Source organism: Pollachius pollachius (genome assembly GCF_949987615.1).
Source record: "Pollachius pollachius genome assembly, chromosome: 12".
Taxonomy (NCBI): domain Eukaryota; kingdom Metazoa; phylum Chordata; class Actinopteri; order Gadiformes; family Gadidae; genus Pollachius; species Pollachius pollachius.
The window spans coordinates 2,294,187-2,316,477 of NC_136945.1; the positions used below are offsets into that span (position 1 = coordinate 2,294,187).

At 43.0% G+C, this 22,291-nt stretch overlaps 1 protein-coding gene across 1 annotated transcript in view; it reads right to left on the reverse strand.

Annotated features, from left to right (window-relative positions):
* The window catches only part of LOC307084290 (dihydropyridine-sensitive L-type skeletal muscle calcium channel subunit alpha-1-like), a gene marked incomplete at both ends in the record, with an annotated part of 50,966 nt that overhangs the window by 15,903 nt on the left and 12,772 nt on the right, over positions 1-22,291 (reverse strand). The window contains 13 exons of the mRNA XM_079748614.1: positions 2,486-2,545; positions 11,685-11,814; positions 12,689-12,821; positions 12,915-12,984; positions 13,073-13,175; positions 13,640-13,754; positions 14,492-14,612; positions 14,760-14,967; positions 15,118-15,343; positions 16,999-17,159; positions 18,083-18,164; positions 18,301-18,446; positions 19,822-19,925. Of these exons, the coding sequence (XP_079604740.1) occupies positions 2,486-2,545; positions 11,685-11,814; positions 12,689-12,821; positions 12,915-12,984; positions 13,073-13,175; positions 13,640-13,754; positions 14,492-14,612; positions 14,760-14,967; positions 15,118-15,343; positions 16,999-17,159; positions 18,083-18,164; positions 18,301-18,446; positions 19,822-19,925 (1,659 nt within the window). The remainder of the gene's footprint in view (positions 1-2,485; positions 2,546-11,684; positions 11,815-12,688; positions 12,822-12,914; positions 12,985-13,072; positions 13,176-13,639; positions 13,755-14,491; positions 14,613-14,759; positions 14,968-15,117; positions 15,344-16,998; positions 17,160-18,082; positions 18,165-18,300; positions 18,447-19,821; positions 19,926-22,291) is intronic.

Below are 22,291 nucleotides of genomic sequence, written 5' to 3' on the forward strand. Positions count from 1 at the left end.
TTTCTCCAAGGTGTTCTGAATATGTCTGATGGTTCTCACCAATAATGTACACATATGGCAAGGCAGGACAGTCACACTGAGGTCCAGTGGCCAGGCTGTTCTTTACCTACTTATTACTGTTGCAGATCTCGGACTGTAGCAGAAATAAACATGTTGCATAAAGTAGCCAGCCAAAGAGAAGGTAGTCTGTATTTAGCTTGCAGCCTTATGTAACAACATGAATATGCATTTATAAATCAGTGCTTGGGGCAGCTGGTACATACAGTGGGGCAAAAAAGTATTTAGTCAGCCACCAATTGTGCAAGTTCTCCCACTTAAAAAGATGAGAGAGGCCTGTAATTTTCATCATAGGTATACCTCAGCTATGAGAGACAAAATGAAAAAAAAAAATCTAGAAAATCACATTGTCTGATTTTTAAAGAATTTATTTGCAAATGATGGTGGAAAATAAGTATTTGGTCAATAACAAAAGGTCATCTCAATACTTTGTTACATGCCCTTTGTTGGCTATGACAGAGGTCAAACGTTTTCTGTAAGTCTTTACAAGGTTTTCACACACTGCTGCTGGTATTTTGGCCCATTCCTCCATGCAGATCTCCTCTAGAGCAGTGATGTTTTTGGGCCTTCGCTGGGCAACACAGACTTTCAACTCCCTCCAAAGATTTTCTATGGGGTTGAGATCTGGAGACTGGCTAGGCCACTCCAGGACCTTGAAATGCTTCTTACGAAGCCACTCCTTCGTTGCCCGGGCGGTGTGTTTGGGGTGATTGTCATGCTGAAAGACCCAGCCACGTTTCATCTTCAGTGCCCTTGCTGATGGAAGGAGGTTTTCACTCAAAATCTCACGATACATGGCCCCATTCATTCTTTCCGTCACACGGATCAGACGTCCTGGTCCCTTGGCAGAAAAACAGCCCCAAAGCATGATGTTTCCACCCCCATGCTTCACTGTAGGTATGGTGTTCTTTGGATGCAACTCAGCATTCTTTCTCCTCCAAACACGACGAGTTGAGTTTTTACCAAAAAGTTCTATTTTGGTTTCATCTGACCATATGAAATTCTCCAAATCCTGTTCTGGATCATCCAAATGCTCTCTAGCAAACTTCAAACGGGCCCGGACATGCACTGGCTTTAGCAGGGGGACACGTCTGGCACTGCAGGATTTGAGTCCCTGGCGGCGTAGTGTGTTAGTGATGGTAGCCTTTGTTACTTTGGTCCCAGCTCTCTGGAGGTCATTCACTAGGTCCCCCCGGGTGGTTCTGGGATTTTTGTTCACCGATCTTGTGATCATTTTGACCCCACAGGTTGAGATCTTGCGTGGAGCCCCAGATCGAGGGAGATTATCAGTGGTCTTGTATGTATTCCATTTCCTAATTATTGCTCCCACAGTTGATTTCTTCACACCAAGCTGCTTACCTATTGCAGATTCAGACTTCCCAGCCTGGTGCAGGTCTACAATTGTGTTTCTGGTGTCCTTTGACAGCTGTTTGGTCTTGGCCATAGTGGAGTTTGGAGTGTGACTGTTTGAGGTTGTGGACAGGTGTCTTTTATACTGATAAGGAGTTCAAACAGGTGCCATTAATACAGGTAAACAGCCTCTTAAACAAGAAGAAGTTACAGGTCTGTGACAGCCAGAAATCTTGCTGGTTTGTAGGTGACCAAATACTTATTTTCCACCATAATTTGCAAATAAATTCTTAAAAGATCAGACAATGTGATTTTCTGGATTTTTTTTTTCATTTTGTCTCTCATAGTTGAGGTTTACCTATGATGAAAATTACAGGCCTCTCTCGTCTTTTTAAGTGGGAGAACTTGCACAATTGGTGGCTGACTAAATACTTTTTTGCCCCACTGTACCTTGTTTAAGCAACGTAAGCAACATCAATGTTATTATGTCTCTTCCAGTCATCTCCTGGTATAATATTCTTTGCGCAATCTTTTTAGATTAAATAGTCGGTAAAGAAATTTACAGTGTAGCCTAAGGACTACGCTCAAGTCCTCTCAAAATGGCGGATGATTGCCAGCAGAAAATGTATTGCTTGTTGTTCCGTGTCAGTTGGACGTAAGATATTATACAATTGCATCCAAAGCGGTAGTGAAAAAGCGGGAGGGGTGAATAAGACGAAGGATTTCTTTGGTAGCCCTAGAGTTGTTTATCTGTGACTGTTCTGGTAGAGCGAGATGGAGGGCTAGGAGCGGAGAGGAGTTGGTCTTATGTTAAAAAAATGTTAAAGCCCCCATGTATAACATCATGTTACAGCAGCTCCATTGGTCATTTCAACATAATGGTAATGTGGCTTACAGGCGGACGATTAGGAAATAAATCTTGTCCTTTGATATCTTTAAAATAAACATAGGTTTATCATACCTAAGTGGTGGATAGAGAGCCAAAGAGGCAAAATATGTGAAATATTGCTTTGATTAAAGATTGGATAAATAGGTTTAAAATGGTACATCACGCTGTACATTAAAACTGTACATTTACCTTGAGCACAATCTCTGCAGTGAATACTGAAGTGAAGACGATATCAGCATAGGCCAACACCTAAAATGGACAGAAACATACATATATATATACACACACACACACACACACACACACACACACACACACACACACACACACACACACACACACACACACACACACATATATTAGCCTTGTTAGGGGCTCAATAGAAGAACTAGCAAATGGCAGCAGCAATGGTCAGCATTGGGACATGGGGGACCCTAAAAACTTTGCCCAGGCTGTCCTGGGTTTCTCTGTTGTTGAGACAACATTCTCGTCTTTTAACTTTGGAATAAACTCAGTTTCAGTTAAAAGGTCCAATGGCATGAAAATTTCACTTTATATGGTTTTCTAACATTAATATGAGTTCCCCTAGCCTGCCTATGGTCCTCCAGTAGCTAGAAAAATGACAATAGGTATAAAAGGAGCACTAGGTATCCTGCTCCGCCTTTGAAAAATGAAAGCTCAGACGCTCCGAATTTGGCGCCATATGTCGTCATAAGGGGCCAAGTAACCTCCCCTTTCTCTGCCTTGCCTGCCCAGAGAATTTGGCCCGCCAATGAGACAATGAGCTACGACCATGCGAGCGCCACAAGTGTGTGTGTGTGTGTGTGTGTGTGTGTGTGTGTGTGTGTGTGTGTGTGTGTGTGTGTGTGTGTGTGTGTGTGTGTGTGTGAATATGAAGTCCAAGGCCAGTGTGATGAGTTGATACTAGGCACCAATGTTATCAAGCATATTCTCTGTGAGTATAAGCAGTGTGATGCCTACTGGGAAGCTGTGTCTACCCCTTGTTCTACTAGCAATCCGGAGGCTGAACAGTTCTTGTCCATGCTTGCTGGTCTGGACCGTTGGAGAGGCAAAGAGGTGCCCGACAAAGTAGGCACAGTGAGAAGCAACTCGGCTGTATGCCTCGAGCCTGGTCGGGAATATTTGTTGTGGGGAAAGCTGCCTAAGGCAACTGTCGTGTCTACTGGCAGCGCTGTAATGACGGAGCTCACTTCATGCCGATCAGCTCTAAGAGGAATTCTGGTGGCGAGAAGAGTGACACCCTTATGGGGAGACAGATGGGTTTCATTAAAGGTGATTAACACATCAGACAGGCCTGTCTTGGTGAGACGCAATGCTAAGTTAGCTGACGTCTTCCCCTGCATTGCGCTTGAAGAAATGAGTGGGAACAGCTATGCAGAAGTCCCACTGGCGAGTTGTTCTCTCAAAACCAGACCCCCTGCAGATACCGCCAGAGTCTCATCAGTTTTACTGATGAGAAGCCAGAGTCAGTTGAACTAAGTGGGCTTGACATAGGCTCCTGTGATGTGAGTGAGCAGTGTAAAGGCAAGCTTACTGAACTGATTATGAGCTACAGTGATATTTTCTCACAGCATCATTTGGATTGTGGAGAAGCGAAGGGATTTGTACATCGTATCCACCTCTCAGATCACAGGCCTTTCCGGCTTCCATTCAGACGAGTGTCCCACAGTCAGTATCAGAAGCTACGGCAAGTACTGAGTGAGATGGAAGAGAAGGAGATTATCAGAAATTCAACCAGTGAGTATGCGTCTCCCCTAGTTCTTGTATGGAAAAAGAATGGGGATCTTCGGGTGTGCACAGATTTTCGCTGGTTGAACAAGCGGACGCTGAAAGATGCTCACCCTCTCTCTCATCAAGGCCGACTGCTTGGCGGCGCTTGGAGGGAATTCTTTCTTCAGTACCATGGACTTAACCTCTGGGTTCTACAACATGCCATTACACGAAGATGACAGAAAGTACTCGCATTCACTACGCCTATGGGTCTGTACGAGTATAATCGCTTACCGCAAGGCCTCTGCAATAGTCCTGGGAGTTTCATGCGCATGATGACTAGCATCTTTGGAGATCAGAACTATCTCAGTTTGCTGGTGTACTTGGATGATTTGCTAGTTTTTGCGCCTGATGAGGAGACTGCTCTGGAACGCTTGCTAATGGTGTTTAGCAGACTGCGTGGCCACAATCTGAAGCTAGCCCCCAAGAAGTGCTTCTTCCTCCGTAAGTCTGTGAGGTTTCTCGGTCACATAATCGATGAAACTGGCGTGTCGACTGACCCTAGTAAGACTGAAGCCATTCTGAAAATGACAAGTGCAGACCTAATGGAAGCAGATGGTGTGACTCCATCACCGAAACGGGTCAGATCTTACCTGGGTATGATCAACTACTATCAGCACTTTGTGCCCAACTTCTCTGCCATTGCTAAGCCTCTTTTCTCTCTGTTGTTGTTCCAGAAAAGGAAAGGCAAAGAACAAAAGACAAACAAAGGCCACAAAGCAGGAAGCAGATGATTGGACCCCTGAAATAGAGCAGGCCTTTCAGAATCTGTATTTTAATACGACTCTCGGGAACATGATCCGTGCACTTACACCAGAGGCAAAAGCTAGCTGGCCAGGTCGTCTTTAGACCCTCACGTTCATGTACAATAGCACAATTCACGAGACAACAGGATATGCACCTTTTTATCTGATGTTTGGAAGGATTCCTTATCTGCCAATCAATTTGCTCTTCCGAACTGTTCTGGATGATCATGCAGTGGTCAGCTATGACAAGTATGTGGCCTCTCTTACAAGAGATCTTAAGGAAGCTATGATGATAGCTCAGGAACATGTCTCGAAGGAACAGTACCGTCACACTGAGCTATACAACAGAAGAGTAACAGGAACCACCATTGAAGTTGGTGACCGTGTGTTGTTGGCAAACAAGAGAGAAAGGGGTTGAAGGGGTTGGAAGGTCGCAGATCGTTGGGAGTCCACAGTTTAAAATGTGTTGGTCAGGAACGCTGACACACATATAGGATATGTCATACAGTAACAGGAAAGGAGAAAGTGGTTCACCGTAGCTTGTTAATGTTGGTGAATTTCCTTCCTGTAGACCAGGGGTCCCCAAACTACGGCCCGCGGGCCGGATCCGGCCCCCCTAAACAACTGGAGTGGCCCCCTTAATGATCCCAAACAACACCTTAAACATGGCCTATTTAAAAAAGAATTATAATAAAAAGAATAATTAATTTCTTTCTTTTTTTACGAGGGAAGTGAAAATTTAAATATACCATAAAAGGCAATTGTTAATTTTTACATAGTACTTTTTCATATATTTGAGATGTCAAATAGCGCTTGGCAACGTGACGTCACCAAGTTCGCGCCGCAATGTCGGGCGATCATGCCACAAGTGCGTGCGGCGATCAAGCGGCAAGTAAGCGCGGGAGTGGAGAATGGTAGAAAGCAAGCAGAGAGTTTTTAAACAGCAGTGGACAGATGACTATTTTTTTTTCCAGTGCAAGGAAAAGGCAGTTTGTCTAATCTGCAAAGAGACGGTGGCGGTGTTCAAAGAATTAAACATCCGCCGACACTATGAAACCCGCCATGGCGGGCAGTATGCTAGCTTGCTGGGCCAAGTGAGGAGAGACAAGGTGGCTAGGCTAAAAAGTGGATTTGCTGCCCAGCAGAGTACAATGCTACGCCAAACACAGATGAACCTGTCATCCGTTCGGGCCAGCTTCAAGGTAGCTAAACTGATTGCAAGCTGTGGAAAGTCGTTCAGTGATGGGGAGTTTGTTAAGAAGTGTTTGAACGCTGTCGCGGAGGAGGTGTGTCCGGACAGGAAAGATGCCCTGAACGCGGTGAGTCTGTCCACATCTACAGTTACCAGGCGAATTGAAGAAATGAGGCATAATGTACATGTCCAGCTGAAAGAGAAAGCTAAAGATTTTGAGTGTTTTGCATTGGCAATGGATGAGAGCAATGACGTGCAGGACACAGCACAACTGCTGATTTTTATTCGGGGAGTAAATTCACTTTTTGAAGTGTCCGAGGAGCTGGCAGCTCTACAAAGTCTCACGGATAGTACGACAGGCGAGGATATTTTTTATAAAGTACGCCAAACGATGGAAGAGTTGGGTTTGGACTGGTCTAAGCTGGCTAGCGTCACAACGGACGGTGCTCCGAGTATGGTTGGTGCGTCGCGGGGGCTAGTGGGGCACATTAAAAGAGAAATGGAGGAACGAGGTCTCACCCCCCCACTACAAGTCCACTGCCTGATTCACCAGCAAGCACTGTGCTGCAAAGTTCTGAAGTGGGAATCTGTCATGAAGGTGGTTGTGTCTTGCATAAACTTCATCAGAGCAAACGGACTAAAACACAGGCAGTTCCAAGCTTTCCTATCCGAGCTGGAGTCTGCCCATGGAGACGTGCTTTACCACGCTGAAGTCAGATGGTTAAGCCGGGGCAGAGTTTTGAAACGCTTCTACGAGCTGCTACCCGAAACGCCTTTCTCCTGACAAAGGGAAAAACGGTCCCAGAGCTGATCGACACAGAATGGAAATGGGACCTCGCCTTTTTAACAGATGTGACAGAAATTTTAAACGGCCTCAATTTACAGCTCCAAGGCAAGGGAAAATTAATCTGTGACATGTATTCCCACGTCAAAGCATTTGAGGTTAAACTGGCGCTGCTTGTTGGACAAGTGCAAAACCAAGACTTCACCCATCTCCCTGCTACTCGAAGCCTCTCAGCTGAGAAACCAGCGGTCCCGTTTCCAACCAAGAAGTGCAAGGACGCACTGGAAACGCTGAGAGCAGAGTTCAGTGTGCGGTTCCGTGAGCTTCGTGCCCACGTTAAAGAAATTTGCATATTCCAGAACCCTTTTGCTGTCGACATTAATGACGCCCTGCCTTCTCTTCAATTTGAACTGGCTGAGTTGCAGACCTGCGATGTGCTGAAAGACGCATTCAACCCCAACTGTCTCATAGAATACTATGCTTTTCTCCCAAACGAGACCTTCCCCAACATAAGAAAGAACGCAATGAAGATGTCCACAGTTTTTGGGAGCACATATATCTGTGAGCAAACTTTTTCACGCATGAAGCTGATAAAAAATCAGACGAGATCAAGACTCTCAGATCAACACCTGCATCAGTCTCTGAGACTGGCTGTAACTGGAATGGAACCTGACATCAATCTCCTTACCAGTCAGAAGCAAGTCCACAGCTCACACTGATATGGTAAGCCTGCTGATTTTAATAACTATGAAAATGAAAAAAATTCAGTATAGTGCTCTTTTTATAGGCAACATGTTTCTTGAACAGTGATGTCACAGACAAAATGAGACTGCAGCATGTCATACAGGGCATTTAGCAGACGCTTTTATCCAGAGACTTACAACGGCAGAGTCAACTATGCAAGGCGACAGCCCAGGAGCAGTTAGGGTTAAGTGTCTTGCTCAGGGACACATGAACTTTCAACTAGAAGGAACTGGGGACCGAACTGGGGACCAAACTGGCAACCTTTCGGTTACAAGAGCACTGCTCTACCTCCTGAGCTAAGCTGACCCAATGTCAAGCTGATGTCATCTGCTCATTCGTTGCTTGTGTTTTTTATCTGCCATTCCTGAAGGGCCTGCATGCTTCCAGGACCACCCTGAAGTCAGGAGGAGAGATTGTGGTTGACCGCTCCCACCCTGGAGCCAGGATCCTCATTATCACAGCACAAAAACCTAATCTAAGAGTCATGTAAATACGAAACCAGATCACCTTATATACCTGTTCATTAAAATTATTCTGTATTAATGTTATTTAATGTAGCCTTAGTAAACATACCTGTTAGACATAATAATTATTATTATTATTATACTATCGTTAACTCCCCTTTATCTGAGACCTGATCTTTACCTGATTTTTACTATTATTCTCTATTAATATTATTTCACTACCTGTAAAGACAAAATACCTACCTGTTGTTAACTCACTTGTACCTGTTACAAAATCTCACCACCTCATTGTTACCTGGCATCAGCTTGTGTTTTTATTTTCCATAAAATAAAAGGAGTTCCTGTGGTACTTCAAATAAACACGTGAAGACTTTCTATTACTTTTTTTGCAAACCAACAAGGGCAGCTGCAAAAGAATTATCATTATAATCTCCACAATAATACTGGTTGTCACTTTGGCCCATATCATTTCCTGTTATAGACTGATCCCGGCCCCCATCACAGAAAGGATGGGGGCCGGGATCTTTGTCTGTTATCGAAACCTCAAACACAAGTGCTGATCTCGTGCCGGAGGGAGGACAATGCTCCATAAGTGATGAAATGACTGGAGAAAGTAATTCCGGGGATGAGTGTGTGGTTTCTGGTCCACGGGACGGGAAGTGGACCAGTGAGGGACGAGAGAGTGGGTTGTACCCCGGAGACTGTGGAGCCTGGGGAGAGAACTCTGACGTGGATAACACAATCACCATTCACTGGACTCCCTAGAGTGGAATCCACTGACAATGGAAGGACAGCAACAACTGACCAGTCCGTTGCCTCTGTCTCTGGACCTGTGACTGAAACTGGTGCTACTGCTGATGTTGCTGGAAACACAGAAAAGCAGTCTGACCACTGTGACACAGACACACACACAGAGACGCAGGCAGACGGCCAGATTGTTGGGACGCATACAGATGATGGTAGTGACACACAGAGTTGTGTCACATTAGCATCCACTACACAATCTGATCATCCTAGGACATTAACACAGGTCAGGTCTAGGTTTGGTCGCTTTATCAAACCAGTTAATAAGCTGATTCAGACTATGGCACGGCAGGATATTGTTGACACACAACATACAGTGCAGGCCATTTGCAAGTCAATGTTCGAAGTCCTTCGCGATTAGAGATGATCTAAGGATAGTGTAATGTCCATTGTGAAATGCAGACATATAGACGAGAGTACACAGTGGGAATGGGTCGTGTGGGGTGTATAAGGCACCCTACTGCCAGTATTTGGTTGGAGAGTTTGCACCTCTTCTTCCACTTAATCCTTATTGGATAACTTTGTGGTTGGCTGTCCTGTTATTGGTGACCCTACCTAAAGTGTTTAAGTGTTATGTACTAAGTCGCCTTTAAATGACTTGCGTGGTTGCTGCTTAAATTTGACGAAATTCAGGAGAGGTGGGTGTAACAGATATGGAAAACTGTTCATTAGTTATCATGAGTTTCGCAAATGATAGAGCAGTTGTTGGTGTTTTAGAGCCATCTGCTGGTGAGATTGGGTATTGCAGATTTGCATCCGCATTAGGTGTGTGTGCGGCCGTTGCTAGTCAGAACCGGTTGACGTGACATGTGGTAAGTTCGCATTGTAAATAGCTACCGAAGATTTATAAATTTTAAGATCGAGAATGTTTGTTTATTTTATGAACCTCGACATATTAGATGATTGTATATTGTATAATTGATATGTTATTATTGTTTTTATAGTTTGTCACTTGGTAGGGAGTTTATTCACATTTTTTTGTTTGACCACATGTTACTGGTTAGCTATGTTGGATGTCCGCTAGCAACACAAGTGTTTTGTTTTACTCGTGCAGATCCTGCTGTACAAATCACAAATATACCTTTGAAAGAGACCATTGTGTTTGTCCTGCCTTTCAGGTATGTTGCTCCGAAATGTAAATGTAATGTTTTAATTTAATTATTTGTATATATTTGATGTGTATATAGCAGAACCGGTTGACGTGACATGTGATCCTGCTGTACAAATCACAAATATGCCTTTGAAAGAGACCAATGTGTTTGTCCTGTCTTTCAGTCCTTTAGACCCAATCACAACCATTACAAATACACACACTGTAACGCAAGTGTTGTACACTTCCTTTGTTATTTGGATAACCGTTATGCTGTTGGCGTTATGGCGCATTACACGTCAGGTTCTCTGACGTCTCTGGTATTTCCACAGCGAGACTCGTAGTTGGAGTTATCACAGCCATGGTTGAGAAGGAATTGGGGAAAATGAACTTTGGCTTTGACTCCCGCAGGCGGAGGTGCCTCGGCTGTAAACACTAGCTCATGGTACCGTGGTCACAAGCTGCTCAGGGCCACACCCCCACCCTCCACCTTGACCCGCCTCTAAAAAACGGCACGTTTGTGGAAAGCTCATTGTGGGACTGGCACGTAGTGGCTGTAATTCTGCACCAAGGCTGAATTTCTTGAACAATACTGTATTAAGGGCCAACTAACACCTATATATAAGCATCCATAAAGTAGCATGCCATGGGACCTTTAAGGCTGGGTTCTTAAAGACGTGCCTGCTGACGTGAAGCTGTCTTTTTTCACCAGTGGTTGGAATACGCTCAGAGAGGAGCTGCAGCATGTCTCACTCTTTTGCTAAACTCAAACAAAAATTTGACCTACAGCACCTTAAGGTGTTATGAAAATTGCTGGATCAGTATAGAACTGAAACTAACTAACTAATCTATAGTCGGTATGAACCAAAAAGGGTGCCTGAACTGCTCATCCACAGCAAACAAGCTACTATAAATGTGTTGGCTGACCCCGTACCTCACTAACGGCACAATTCGTCGGGTAAAAATAAACTCAACAACAGTGTTCTATCCACTAACTTGCTGCAAACTAGTGTAACTCAGCTGGTTGGCTGGGTGGGGTTTAGGGTGAGTGGGAGGGGTTTATGGTGAATGGGAGGGGTTTAGGTGAGGGGTTTAGGGTGAGTGGTAGGGGTTTATGGGAGGGGTTTAGGTTGAGTGGGAGAGATTGAGGGTGAGTTGGGAGGGGTTGAGGGTAAGTGGGAGGGGTTTAGGTTGAGTGGGAGAGATTGAGGGTGAGTGGGAGGGGTTGAGGGTAAGTGGGAGGGGTTTAGGGTGAGTGGGAGGGGCTTTGGCGGGTCAATTGTAAGATTCTTGTGAACAAAGAGTACTGGCTGGCCAGCATTTATTATTTGAAGAATATATCAGTTCTAGGATGTGATTCTTTTGTATTGATTACCTTATCTTAATCACTAACGATCAGCATTGACTGTTTTTTAAGCTACAAGCTAGTTAAGATAAGCCTTTATTGTCATTGTACAGTCGCCTATACAACGAAATTGGGAGTGCCAACTGAAGGTGCATTACACATTAAAAAAAACAAACAAGCAATTTAATTTAAAAATGTAAAAAACAAGACAGAAATAACAGAAAAAATATTTGGAACAAGACAAGGACAGGCGAGGTGAATAATAAATATAAAATATAAAAGGACGTAAGCATATTGCACTTTACAGAAAGTGAGGTGTATGTGTGTCTGTTAAGTTAAGCACAGTTAAGCCTGGCCCACACTACAATATTTTAAATCGTATATGTTTTTTTAACTGTGAGACCACAGAGAGAGAGAGTGAGGTTTACCTGGTTTCTGAAGGACATGGGATCAATGGGGTCCTCAGCTGCCAGTGAGATGGAGGACAGGAGAATGAAGAGCAGGATGATGTTGGTGAAAGTGGTGGCATTGATGATGCGATGGCACAGTTTACGAAACCTGGGAGGAAAACACTTTTGATTGGTCAAGGGAATTAGAAAAACTGACCTCCATGGCTGTTCATAGGCAATATGTTTCAAATGCTAATGAAACATTTTAACTAAATGTTAGCTTAATGTTTGCATACATACTTAGAATAACAATAAATACTAAATAATATCCATATATAATATCAAACCTATTCAATATTTAACTTTTCTACTGCTATTTACTTCAAAAACAACAACTAGTTTTCAATATTGAATCACTCAAGTCAAGGTTGAATCTCCAAATTCCTAATGATGAAGCTAAAACCATGGCCGTTGGCTGTCCGCACGCTTCGGCATGGAACGGCATGGAAACTGTAAATCCCCCTTCCCATTATGGGGAGACATTGTTGGGTTTGCCTCAACGCTTATCATGCGAGACGTTGCAAAACAACGTTTGCATTAGCCTAGCCGCCTAGTGGAGGTACTTCTACGTTGGTTTAGGATTGTACAGTGCTACAACACTCTTCAGTCCTCTCCAACAAGAGCATGAAGCCTTCTAATGTATAGGCCTTAGGGATATTGTTATCGATGGGCTGACTGCACTCCTGCTTCCCACAGTGGATTTGCGCCTTGTTAGATTGACAAGGTGTTGCAGCTGTGGATGTGATGCATATGGGGGACTGTTACTTGTGCAGTCAACGTGTTTGTGTCTTTATTTTCATATTGTTGACTCTGTAGTAAGCGTAGTCTTTTCTCGCCGTAAGTATCTTCTGACCTCATACCCATCCCCTCATTACATTACATTAAATCTCATATGTTGAAGAACGTTTAAATGGTAAAATGCTTAATGTTTCAGCTTAAGTCCCACCCCTGATTGATCATTTGACCACTTGATAATATCCTACTTGTTCTGGGGGCCGAAGATGAAGAATGAGCTGGCCTCTGGCATGGGCACAGCCTCCTCCTTCAGCTGCAAGTCGGCCATTGGGCGGGGCCTGGGGCTCTCAGGGATGTCGGGGTCCTCCTCCTCATCGTCACCTGGGCAGAGGAACAGATCCTCACCTTAACAGCTCAACCCTTTTACGATAGTCCATCTGAGTTGAATAGTCTGAAATAGGGATGGGAGCTCACCAGGGAAGTCTGCAGGAGGAAACGGGTCTTTGATTTCATTGACGTTGGACTCAAACTCATCGATTTTGAGCTGCAGAGAGAGATGTGGTTTGGTGAGCCACAACGACATGTATCCAAGTTTGTCTGAGATGAAAATTATAAGCCTACTAGAGGCTGACCTTTGCAGTGGTAGGGATCCCCTCTATGCCCTTGGCTCTTTGATCTGCCAGTTTCTTGGCCAGAAAGGCTTTCTCCTCGGCAGCTTTGTCAGGCATGTTGGCCCTGAGGGAAACAACACAGCAGCGGACTGTTTGCACAATTCCTTTAAAAAACACCCTACTTTCTACATGAACATGACATGTGTATTCTAATGACTTAATTAGATATAACCTTATTTGACCAAGTGAAATAATGACTTGAACCTTTGTTTGTGACTGAAATACATTCAAAGACAGTCAGCTGCACTAGATGCAGCTGATTCCACTGATTAGGCAGTGTTGCCCTGACCTTGTTCTGGACGTGATAACATGAAGCACCGAGGATCACAGGAGGATATGTGGACATTTGAAAGTCATGTATGCAATTGGTTAATGTCTATACATATTATTTTCAAGAAATAATTCGTTTTAGTGTATTGTTTGGTTCGCATATATATACATACAGTATACACATATTTATAACAGGTGAACACATGCATTATTAGTGCATGTGTTCATGGTCTGGAAAGGGACCAGTGCTCCACTTACGAGAGCACTTTCTTGCGTTTCTTTTCTTCTGCCTTTTCCTTCTGAGCCGATGTCAGAGATTCAGCCTCGGCCAAGTTATCCACGGCAATGGCCAGGAAGACGTTCAGCAGGATGACTGGACAGTGGGTCAAGTCAAATACAAGTCCAACGATAACATGCAATGTTTTACAGACAACCGTTTTCCCAGTTGTCTGTAAGCATTCCTGAGCCTGTATGGATGTACTATATTTAGTTAATTAGTGAGCCAGTGTTGTACCATCTGCTTTTGGAGCTGTTGTGTCTGATCACAGGTTTTCTAACCGTTTTGATTAACAAATTAATCATCTGGAGTTTCCAGATGATTAATTAAGTTTTTGAATTTTTGTAAAACTAACGCTTTGAAACACAGCAGGTAAACCACGTCTTGTGTAATGGGCCAGGGGATAATTTTGGTGCGGACAGATTGATGCAGTTGCTGGTACAAGAGACATGCATTATACTGCATTTCTTTACTGTTCACATTATCTGTAGTAATCAGTATGCCCACCTCTTCGTGAAGTTGACCACAGATGGCTACAGATTTTCAGGGGGGCCGAGATGAAAAACAAGCCCTACTAAATAGTTGAATGAAGCCCAATAAATAGGTGATTGAAGCCCCACTAAATAGGGTCTGAGTGGACTGAAGCCCACCAAATAGTGGACTGAAGCCCACTCAATAGGGGACAGAAGCCCCACTAAATAGGGGACTGAAAGCGAATGGTTGAAGGGGCTTCAACCATCCAAAATCATATGCTTTAAATATATCAAATGTAGTTGTCAACACACAAATATATAATCAAATTAAGGAAATAGTAGAAAAAGACAGAAGGATACAATTTCCACAGATGAAGAGGATAATGAAGTAAATGCTAACTAGTATCCCAGGCATGCTAGGTCCACCATAGGCCATGATGCCGTCGTACATTATCGAGTTCCAGTCCTCTCCTGTCAAGATCTGGGAGGCAAACACATGAGTCAGTCAGCTTAAATGTATGTTATAAGAATTAATTAATGTGTGCTAAAATGTGTGCTATCTGACACTCAATTAATTATAGGAATGCCTTTATTATTCAGATTGAAGGCCATGTTTCAATATAAGTACCTGGAATACACTGATAAGGGCCTGAGGAAAGCTGTCAAATGTGCTACGTGGTTTGGGTTGGTTGGGAAAGTTGAATTTCCCTCCAAACACCTGCATCCCCAGCAATGAAAATATGACAATGAAGAGGAAGAGGAGAAGCAGCAAGCAGGCAATTGATCTCATTGAGTTCAGCAGGGAAGCAACCAGGTTACTGAGGGTTGTCCAGTACCTAGAAAAAAAAACAGGTCATGAATCTCAAGAACTTCAATAAAACAAAGAAAATTTTAGACCTGCAAAAATCTATATTATTCCCTTTGAAAATGATCACAGTGTCTTTATGAAAGGTATTTTATTTATAAACATCTTCAAATCCTTTTACTTAGTGACTTTGAGAAGGCGTAGCAGTCTGATGCAACGCAACACAGAAATCCCCATAGCAGACATGATGTTGATCCGGACCAGGATTAGCTCCAAGATGCCAGTGGACACAACAAAGCAGTCGAAGCGGTTGAACAGTGACATGAAGTAGGAGGGTAGCCCCAGTGCATACATCTTCATCAACATCTCAATGGCAAACATGGACAGCAGCAGCTTGTTGGAAGTCCCTGTTGAGAAACACCAGTAGCAGCGGAAGAGAGAAGAGACAAAACCATGACATAGACAAATTGGTCTCAAAAACATGATTATAATAATAGACTAACCCAATGTAAATATCTCTGTGGGAACAGTATAAACAGGGGGGTGTTGATTGTTCATAGGAATGAATGTAGTCTGTCTAAAATATCCATATCAGGCAGTTCCTTTAATTATTGCGATGGCCACATAACTTGTTTTGGAATGGCCTTCCTGACTTGACCTCAAGGGGAAGTTGGAAACTTGGGGCCCTATTTTAACGGTCTGAAACGCAAGTGAGAAATGCCAAGCACAAGTAGCTTTGTGGGCGGTTCTATGGCGATGTTGCTATTTTACCTGTGCAAAAATAACTCTTGCGCCCGGCACAAATCTAAAAAGGGTTGGTCTGAAGTAGCCTAATTACCCGTAGGTGGGGTTTGGGCGTAACGTGCAATCAACCAATGAGAGTGCCAGCTCCCATCCCCTTTAAGAGCCATGAGCGCATTTGAATCTGACGAGTTGATATTTTGACAGCGCGTCTGCAGTCTCCGATGAGACAGATGCACATGAATTTCAAACTTCAAATGGCTCAGTTTATGGCCAAAAAAAATGGCCTAATTCACACATGGAATAAGGTTTTCTTCCACAACTTCAGAAATACAGTATATAGAGTCCTCAAACAAATTTCGGCAAAGAAAGCTTAACGCACATATGATATGCGGTAACTGTGGTTCTATTTAATGATATACGCAATACATTATAAACATTGTTTCTTATCAGTATTGTATGCATTATCGTTATCGACTTGTGTTCCTAATATGCATGTGTCCCCCCGTTAATTACATTGCCATGGACTGTATTATGCGTTACGTGTTTAGTTTGCGTGTGTTTAAACAGATGGATGCACACACGCGCGCCCGCATTCATTAATTCTTTTACACATACACACACACGCGCCCGCATCCATTCATTCTTTTAACACTCACTCGCTGTAAAACAATGTTTTCTCACAATCAAATACTCATCAATCCTAAAAGTTATGGGCATGTACTCGATGTCTGTGTCAAGAAAATATGTGTTTGCTGTACGGTGTTAGCAGATGCATTGATTTAAACTTATTACTACTTATTACCGCTATATCAGCTGCTCTTTCCCAAATAATTTACCAAGAATGTGTGGCTAGGTAGATGAGAGAAGCAAAGTGTATGCGCGAGGTGCACAAGCAACATTATGCATGCACCCTTAAAATAGCATCTGAACAACGCGCCACTGACTTTAAACCAGGTATTTCCTGGTTTGTGGCACAATTTATTTCTGAAACTACAAAATAGCACCAGGGAACGTTTGCGCCAGAACACCCTCCTCCTTTCGCCTAACCGGCCCATGGGGCGCAAGATCATTTCCTAATTTACCGACGCGTGGCGCAGGAGGGAAAAGAACGCTCTGCGTCAGTTGCAAACTAGCAAGGACACATGCGCCAGTGAGAAAGTAAATTGCGCCGGATGCAAGATAGGGCCCTTGATGTGTTGTTTTCGTATAGACATGTTAGTATGTCTTCTGTCTTATGTTTGATTTTATTGTTTACAAAACAAAGTATGAATTAAATATAAATAATATATCTATTGATAGCTATTCATACTATTGATACCTTGCCAATCGGTGAGACTCTTTGACTGCTGATGATGCTCAGTTGCAACAGCCAGTGTGTTGAGGAAAACCAGCAGGATTACCCACCAGGTGAACAGCTTGGACTTTACATACATCCGGCATTTTCTTCTGCAGAAATGGTTCCATCTGCGAGCGCGTTTACTGGTCAGAGGTTTATGGGGAAGGTAGGAAGAAAGACAGCAGAAATACAGATAAGAATGCAGTAATATTAGTGGGAATTAATATTATGATTTTTTGAAAGCTATGAGCCATATTTTTGGTAAACATTTTAACACTATTGCTATTTCTAATGCTACTGATTTGTCAGTAGTATTAGAATCTTTAGAATTTGAATTTATTCATTAATATCAATATTTTATTTAGTGCTTAGACTGCGTATGGAGAATTTCAATGCTAGCTATACATGTATGACTTGAACTTGAAAGTCTGCATTTGGATCCAAGCCACGATATATGTGTGTATGTATGTATGTGTGTATGTGTGTATGTATGTATGTATGTATGTATGTATGTATGTGTGCTTCTCTATGTATGTATGTGTATGTGTTTATGTACGTGTATTTATGAATGTATATCCAGTACGTTGGTGGTGATTAACGAGTTACACCCAGGGTTTCTGCTAGCCAACGTGTCCGATAAGACTCCAGCCAAATGTAAAATGTTCAGTGCAAGTATAATGATATGCGTTTGTGCACAAATACATGTTTCAAAACAAAGCCAAATGCAATGTGTTGTAAAAAAAATATGTAGCCATGCAGAACGCATATTCGCTGATGTTTTGCCAGTCAATGTATGCTTATGATTGCAAGTTTGTGTTACTATATTAGCCTAGCCTACTATAATAGCCTCATAATAATAAAACAAATTAAACATTATACTGGCCAAGAATGCCATCAACATTTATATCAACGCCAATTGAGATTCTACTAGGCCAATGGAAACACTGGTGGTGGAACCACCTAAAAAAGTTAACGTATGTGCTATTGAAGAAGGGGAACCATCCTATATGCTCCATCATATCATAAAGGGCAGAAAATATGTTTCTAAATATTAATAAATGCTTACTAGTAGAAAATGATCCGGTGCATGGTGTCCATTTTACTGAAACTATCTGCCTCTGATCCTCCGTCTTCTAGGGGGAGCAGACCTGAGGTGTCACACACACACACACACACACACACACACACACACACACACACACACACACAAACACACACACACACACACTTTGTTTCCATTCTAGATTCCTAGCAACTCTATTTTCTTTCAGTAGGTGGTCTTACCTTGGCCCTCCTGGTCATTGTCAATCACCTCTGCCTGAGTTATCCACTCCATGTAGCCCTTCAGATCTTCATCCAACTGTTGTGTCTCCCTGAGTATCTGGAATTCTCCACGTGACTTGGCCTTCTCTCGCTCCTTCGTAAACTCACTGAAAGAATATAATGTAATGATGAATGGACAGATGGAAGTTCACAGTTATCAGTCCACCTAATGTTCGCTCGCCAATTTCAAACAGGTGGAAACAAACATTGTAGAATTGGGGAAGTGATGTCAATTCATTTAATCTGTTACTTCATTAGACCACACAGTATAAAGCTAACATTATTACCTCACTGGACCACATTGTACAACAGTTAACCCTATTAACTTATTGGACCTGACACAGTATTAGAAGTAATACCAGTTGACAAGGTTCTACTCACACATCAAAACAACGCCATGACCGTTAATTGTCTGAGATCAAACCGTGACTTCTTTACAAGCCATCCTTACCAATATGTACTATAGAGTTTCCTTTGTCCCACAGATGCATTATAAACCACCTACAGAGGTCATGTCAGTTTTCCTTTTATCTTTGAATAAACCACATGTCGAAGAGTTACACTCTTCAAGTCATACCTAGCTCTGATATCATTGTACCAGAGATGGAGGCTGCTCTCTGTTGCATCACATCCATCAACCTGGGGTATGCCCACAAGTCCCTGATCAATACCTCCTCTGGCTTTTTCCCCTGTCCCTCCTCTCTAGTCTATCAGCCCCAAATGTTTCCAGGGCAGGAGGATGAGCTAGCACACCCATCTGTTCGGACTCACATGCATCGTTGTTGAGGACCTGGAGGCAAGCCCAAACTGCTTTGCTTTGGCCTCAAAAACGGTCGCAAAGGCAAGCTGTTCCCCATGACAACCCTGCACCCGCTTCTTCCTCTGGACCAAAGGTATGGCTGCTCGCCATACCGATCTACCTCTAAAGGTGGCTTATAAGAATCTGGTCTATCATTTTGCGGGTCCCTATGAGATTGAGTCAGTCATCAACCTATGTGTGATCTGTCTGAATCTCCCTGCCAACCTTCGCTCTGTACAAGAAAGTATTTTGGCAAATTATATTGGTAACAGATGTTTTTGTGAAGCCACCAGAGAGTTACAATGGATTGATTACCCAGACCGGTATAATCCTTTAAAGACCCATCTCTTCAGCCAGGCCTTTCGTTTAAGCTCTAAGTAGTTTTCATTTAGTTACGTTTTGTCTTGTTTCCTGTGTTTTCATGTATTATAATTAATAGTAGTAATAATAATGTACAACAGGAATATGTGAAATTGATGTATGTTATAAAACCTTTCCAGTCTCATGGCCGTATGTGACAACACACTTCCAAGACTGTGTGAAGACGGAATAGTGATGGCTGATAGCTGGTGGGCGGAAAAACATCTGGAGTTTCAGGCAGGGGAGATTGAAACACATCCATTGTATTTGTGTAGGTAAGCTTAAGTAAAGTCACTTTTTGAATATGCAATGGATGTACTTACCCACTAAGCACTCCTAGAACCAGGTTGAGTATGAAGTAGGAGCCAACCAAGATCAACGTGGTAAAATAAATCCAGGACCACTCCATTCCGATGGCATCGTTTACCTAGGAAGGAAAAAACAGAATGTTGGCATTTAATATTCCAACTCTTTATCAAGACATACTTCTGGAGGTTGTTCAATTCAAATTATTACTCAATAAGCACGTCTATAACTAAATAGATTAAACATAAATATACACAATTCATGGTTCCCAATCAAATGTTCGCCTGCCTCAACCTCTTTTCAAGCATACTTGTTATGTTCCTATGTATTTGTGGGGTTGGTTTCCCCCCCAGGTCTGTATTCCTCTTCCTGTCCTTTATTTTATGTGATGAAATTTTGTTTAAACTGTGGCCCAGCATGTGGGAAGCTGGTAGGGGTGAGTGGCCTTTGATGCAGCAGCACTCCTCTCTACAGAACCATTGTGTTGTCAATTACAGCAATAGGAGAATTATAAAGTATCCTACCCTTAACAACAGCCTAAGTAAAGCGCAATTAAACCTTCTACGTCTCACGTTCGAAAATTTTCCTAATGGATATACAATTAAAATTGCTCAAAAGTTAATAATGGCAGCTCTACAACAGCAAAGAGCAGCAGTAAAGTAAAACTTCATTGGTAATTAGGTGTCAAGTAACCCGACGTACAGAACCGTCCTTGAGAACTGTTCGGATAGGGGATGGCATTTTCGAGAACTTGCCAGGTGATTGTATGAACCATATGTCTATTGCTGCACTGATCCTTACAATACGCTGATTGGTTCTGACACAAATGCACCTGGAAGGCCAGATGGATACTTGTGGGAATTACCTCACAAGTCCAGCCGCCTTGCCAGGTGAGGCGCATTGCCAAGACTGTACATCTGCGGCATGCGGTCTTTAAGCTGTAAATGCAGCGCAATTTGTTGTCACAAAACATGTGACACCATCACAGTGATCCCTTCAGTTGATATCCAGGAAAAAAGAAGATAGGCAAAAACCTTTTTCCCGCGAAGAAACTCCGCTAGTGTTAACTCTTCTTCTTTCTAAATAGTTGTTAATATTTCTGCAATAACTTCACTTATGGCTGTGTTTAGTCTACTAATGTTAAACTACCGTTCATTGCTTCGGGACACAGCATTACTGTTCTGCCAACTGCGGCCTCATCAATTGCTACACAGTCCCTGATTGGCCCGGTTACATTGTAAAATCAGGAACTGAATGCGGGCTGCTAGTGGTCCAGACTGATCCGTCTAGCCAAGCAGAATGTGAGGTCATGTGATCCGGATGGTCTGCAGGCTAGCACTGGTGTTGGTGATATCATCTTCCTCACCTCTAGCTTGAGGATCGATAGCTCCCTGCTCTCTAGCTAAGAGTTCAAGTGGTACTTGTGGTATCATCGTGTAAACTGCAGCTGCTGTTGTCACGTGTTGATTCTGATGATCTGCTAGGTTATGCATTCCGTTTGATTCATTAAGAAATTCAAAATGTGCTTTTGCATTGCCATTTTCTTGTGCTGTTGCATGCCCTTATTGTGTGAAGTGTGTTGACATGGGGCTTGAATGCAATTTCCAATTTTGTTTCTTAAAAAATGTGTAATTGTGACGTGCAGGTCCTCTACTACTCACCAGGGGATGCTGCAGCTTGAGAATATAATAATTAATCTAGCTGACTAGATTTGATACTAATTTCCATTGATGAGCTTCTGCTCATCACTTCCACAGCCCGGCTGTTAGCATGAAACTTCTCCTATTCATTCTGTTTGTAATGCCTTTTATGGAGGTGGAATTTTTAACTAATTACGCTCAAATAAATAGTTCTTAATTTTACCTACAGCTCCTTTAATAGGAGTTAAAGGAGTTGTTAAAGATCCCATGGCATGAAAATTTCACTTTCTGAGGTTTTCTAACATTAATATGAGTTCCCCTAGCCTACCAATGCTCCCCCAGTTGCTAGAAATTTCATTGGGTGTAAAACGAGCACTAGGCATTCTGCTCCACCTTTGAAAAAACTAAGTTCAGATGCGCCGTTATGGAATTGTCGTCATAATGGGAGATGCCACCTCCCCTTTCTCTGCCTTGCCAGCCCAGGGAATTTGGCCCGCCAATGAGACAATGAGCTACGACCGTGCGAGCGCCACGTGTGTGTGTGTGTGGTGTGATTACACACACTATAATGCAAGTGTTGTACACTTCTTTGTTATTTGGATAACCGTTATGCTGTTGGCGTTATGGCGCATTACACGTCAGGTTCTCTGACGTCTCTGGTATTTCCACAACAAGACTCGTAGTGAGGGTTATCTCAGCCATGGTTGAGAAGGAATTGGGGGAAAGGAACTTTGGCTTTGACTCCCTGAAGTACATGAACCGCGACGTGGAGGTGAAAGGGATTGTTGCCCTTGATTGTCTCCCGCTTCAGCCCCGCTTCCCGCTGCCAAGGGACCAACGCCTCGGC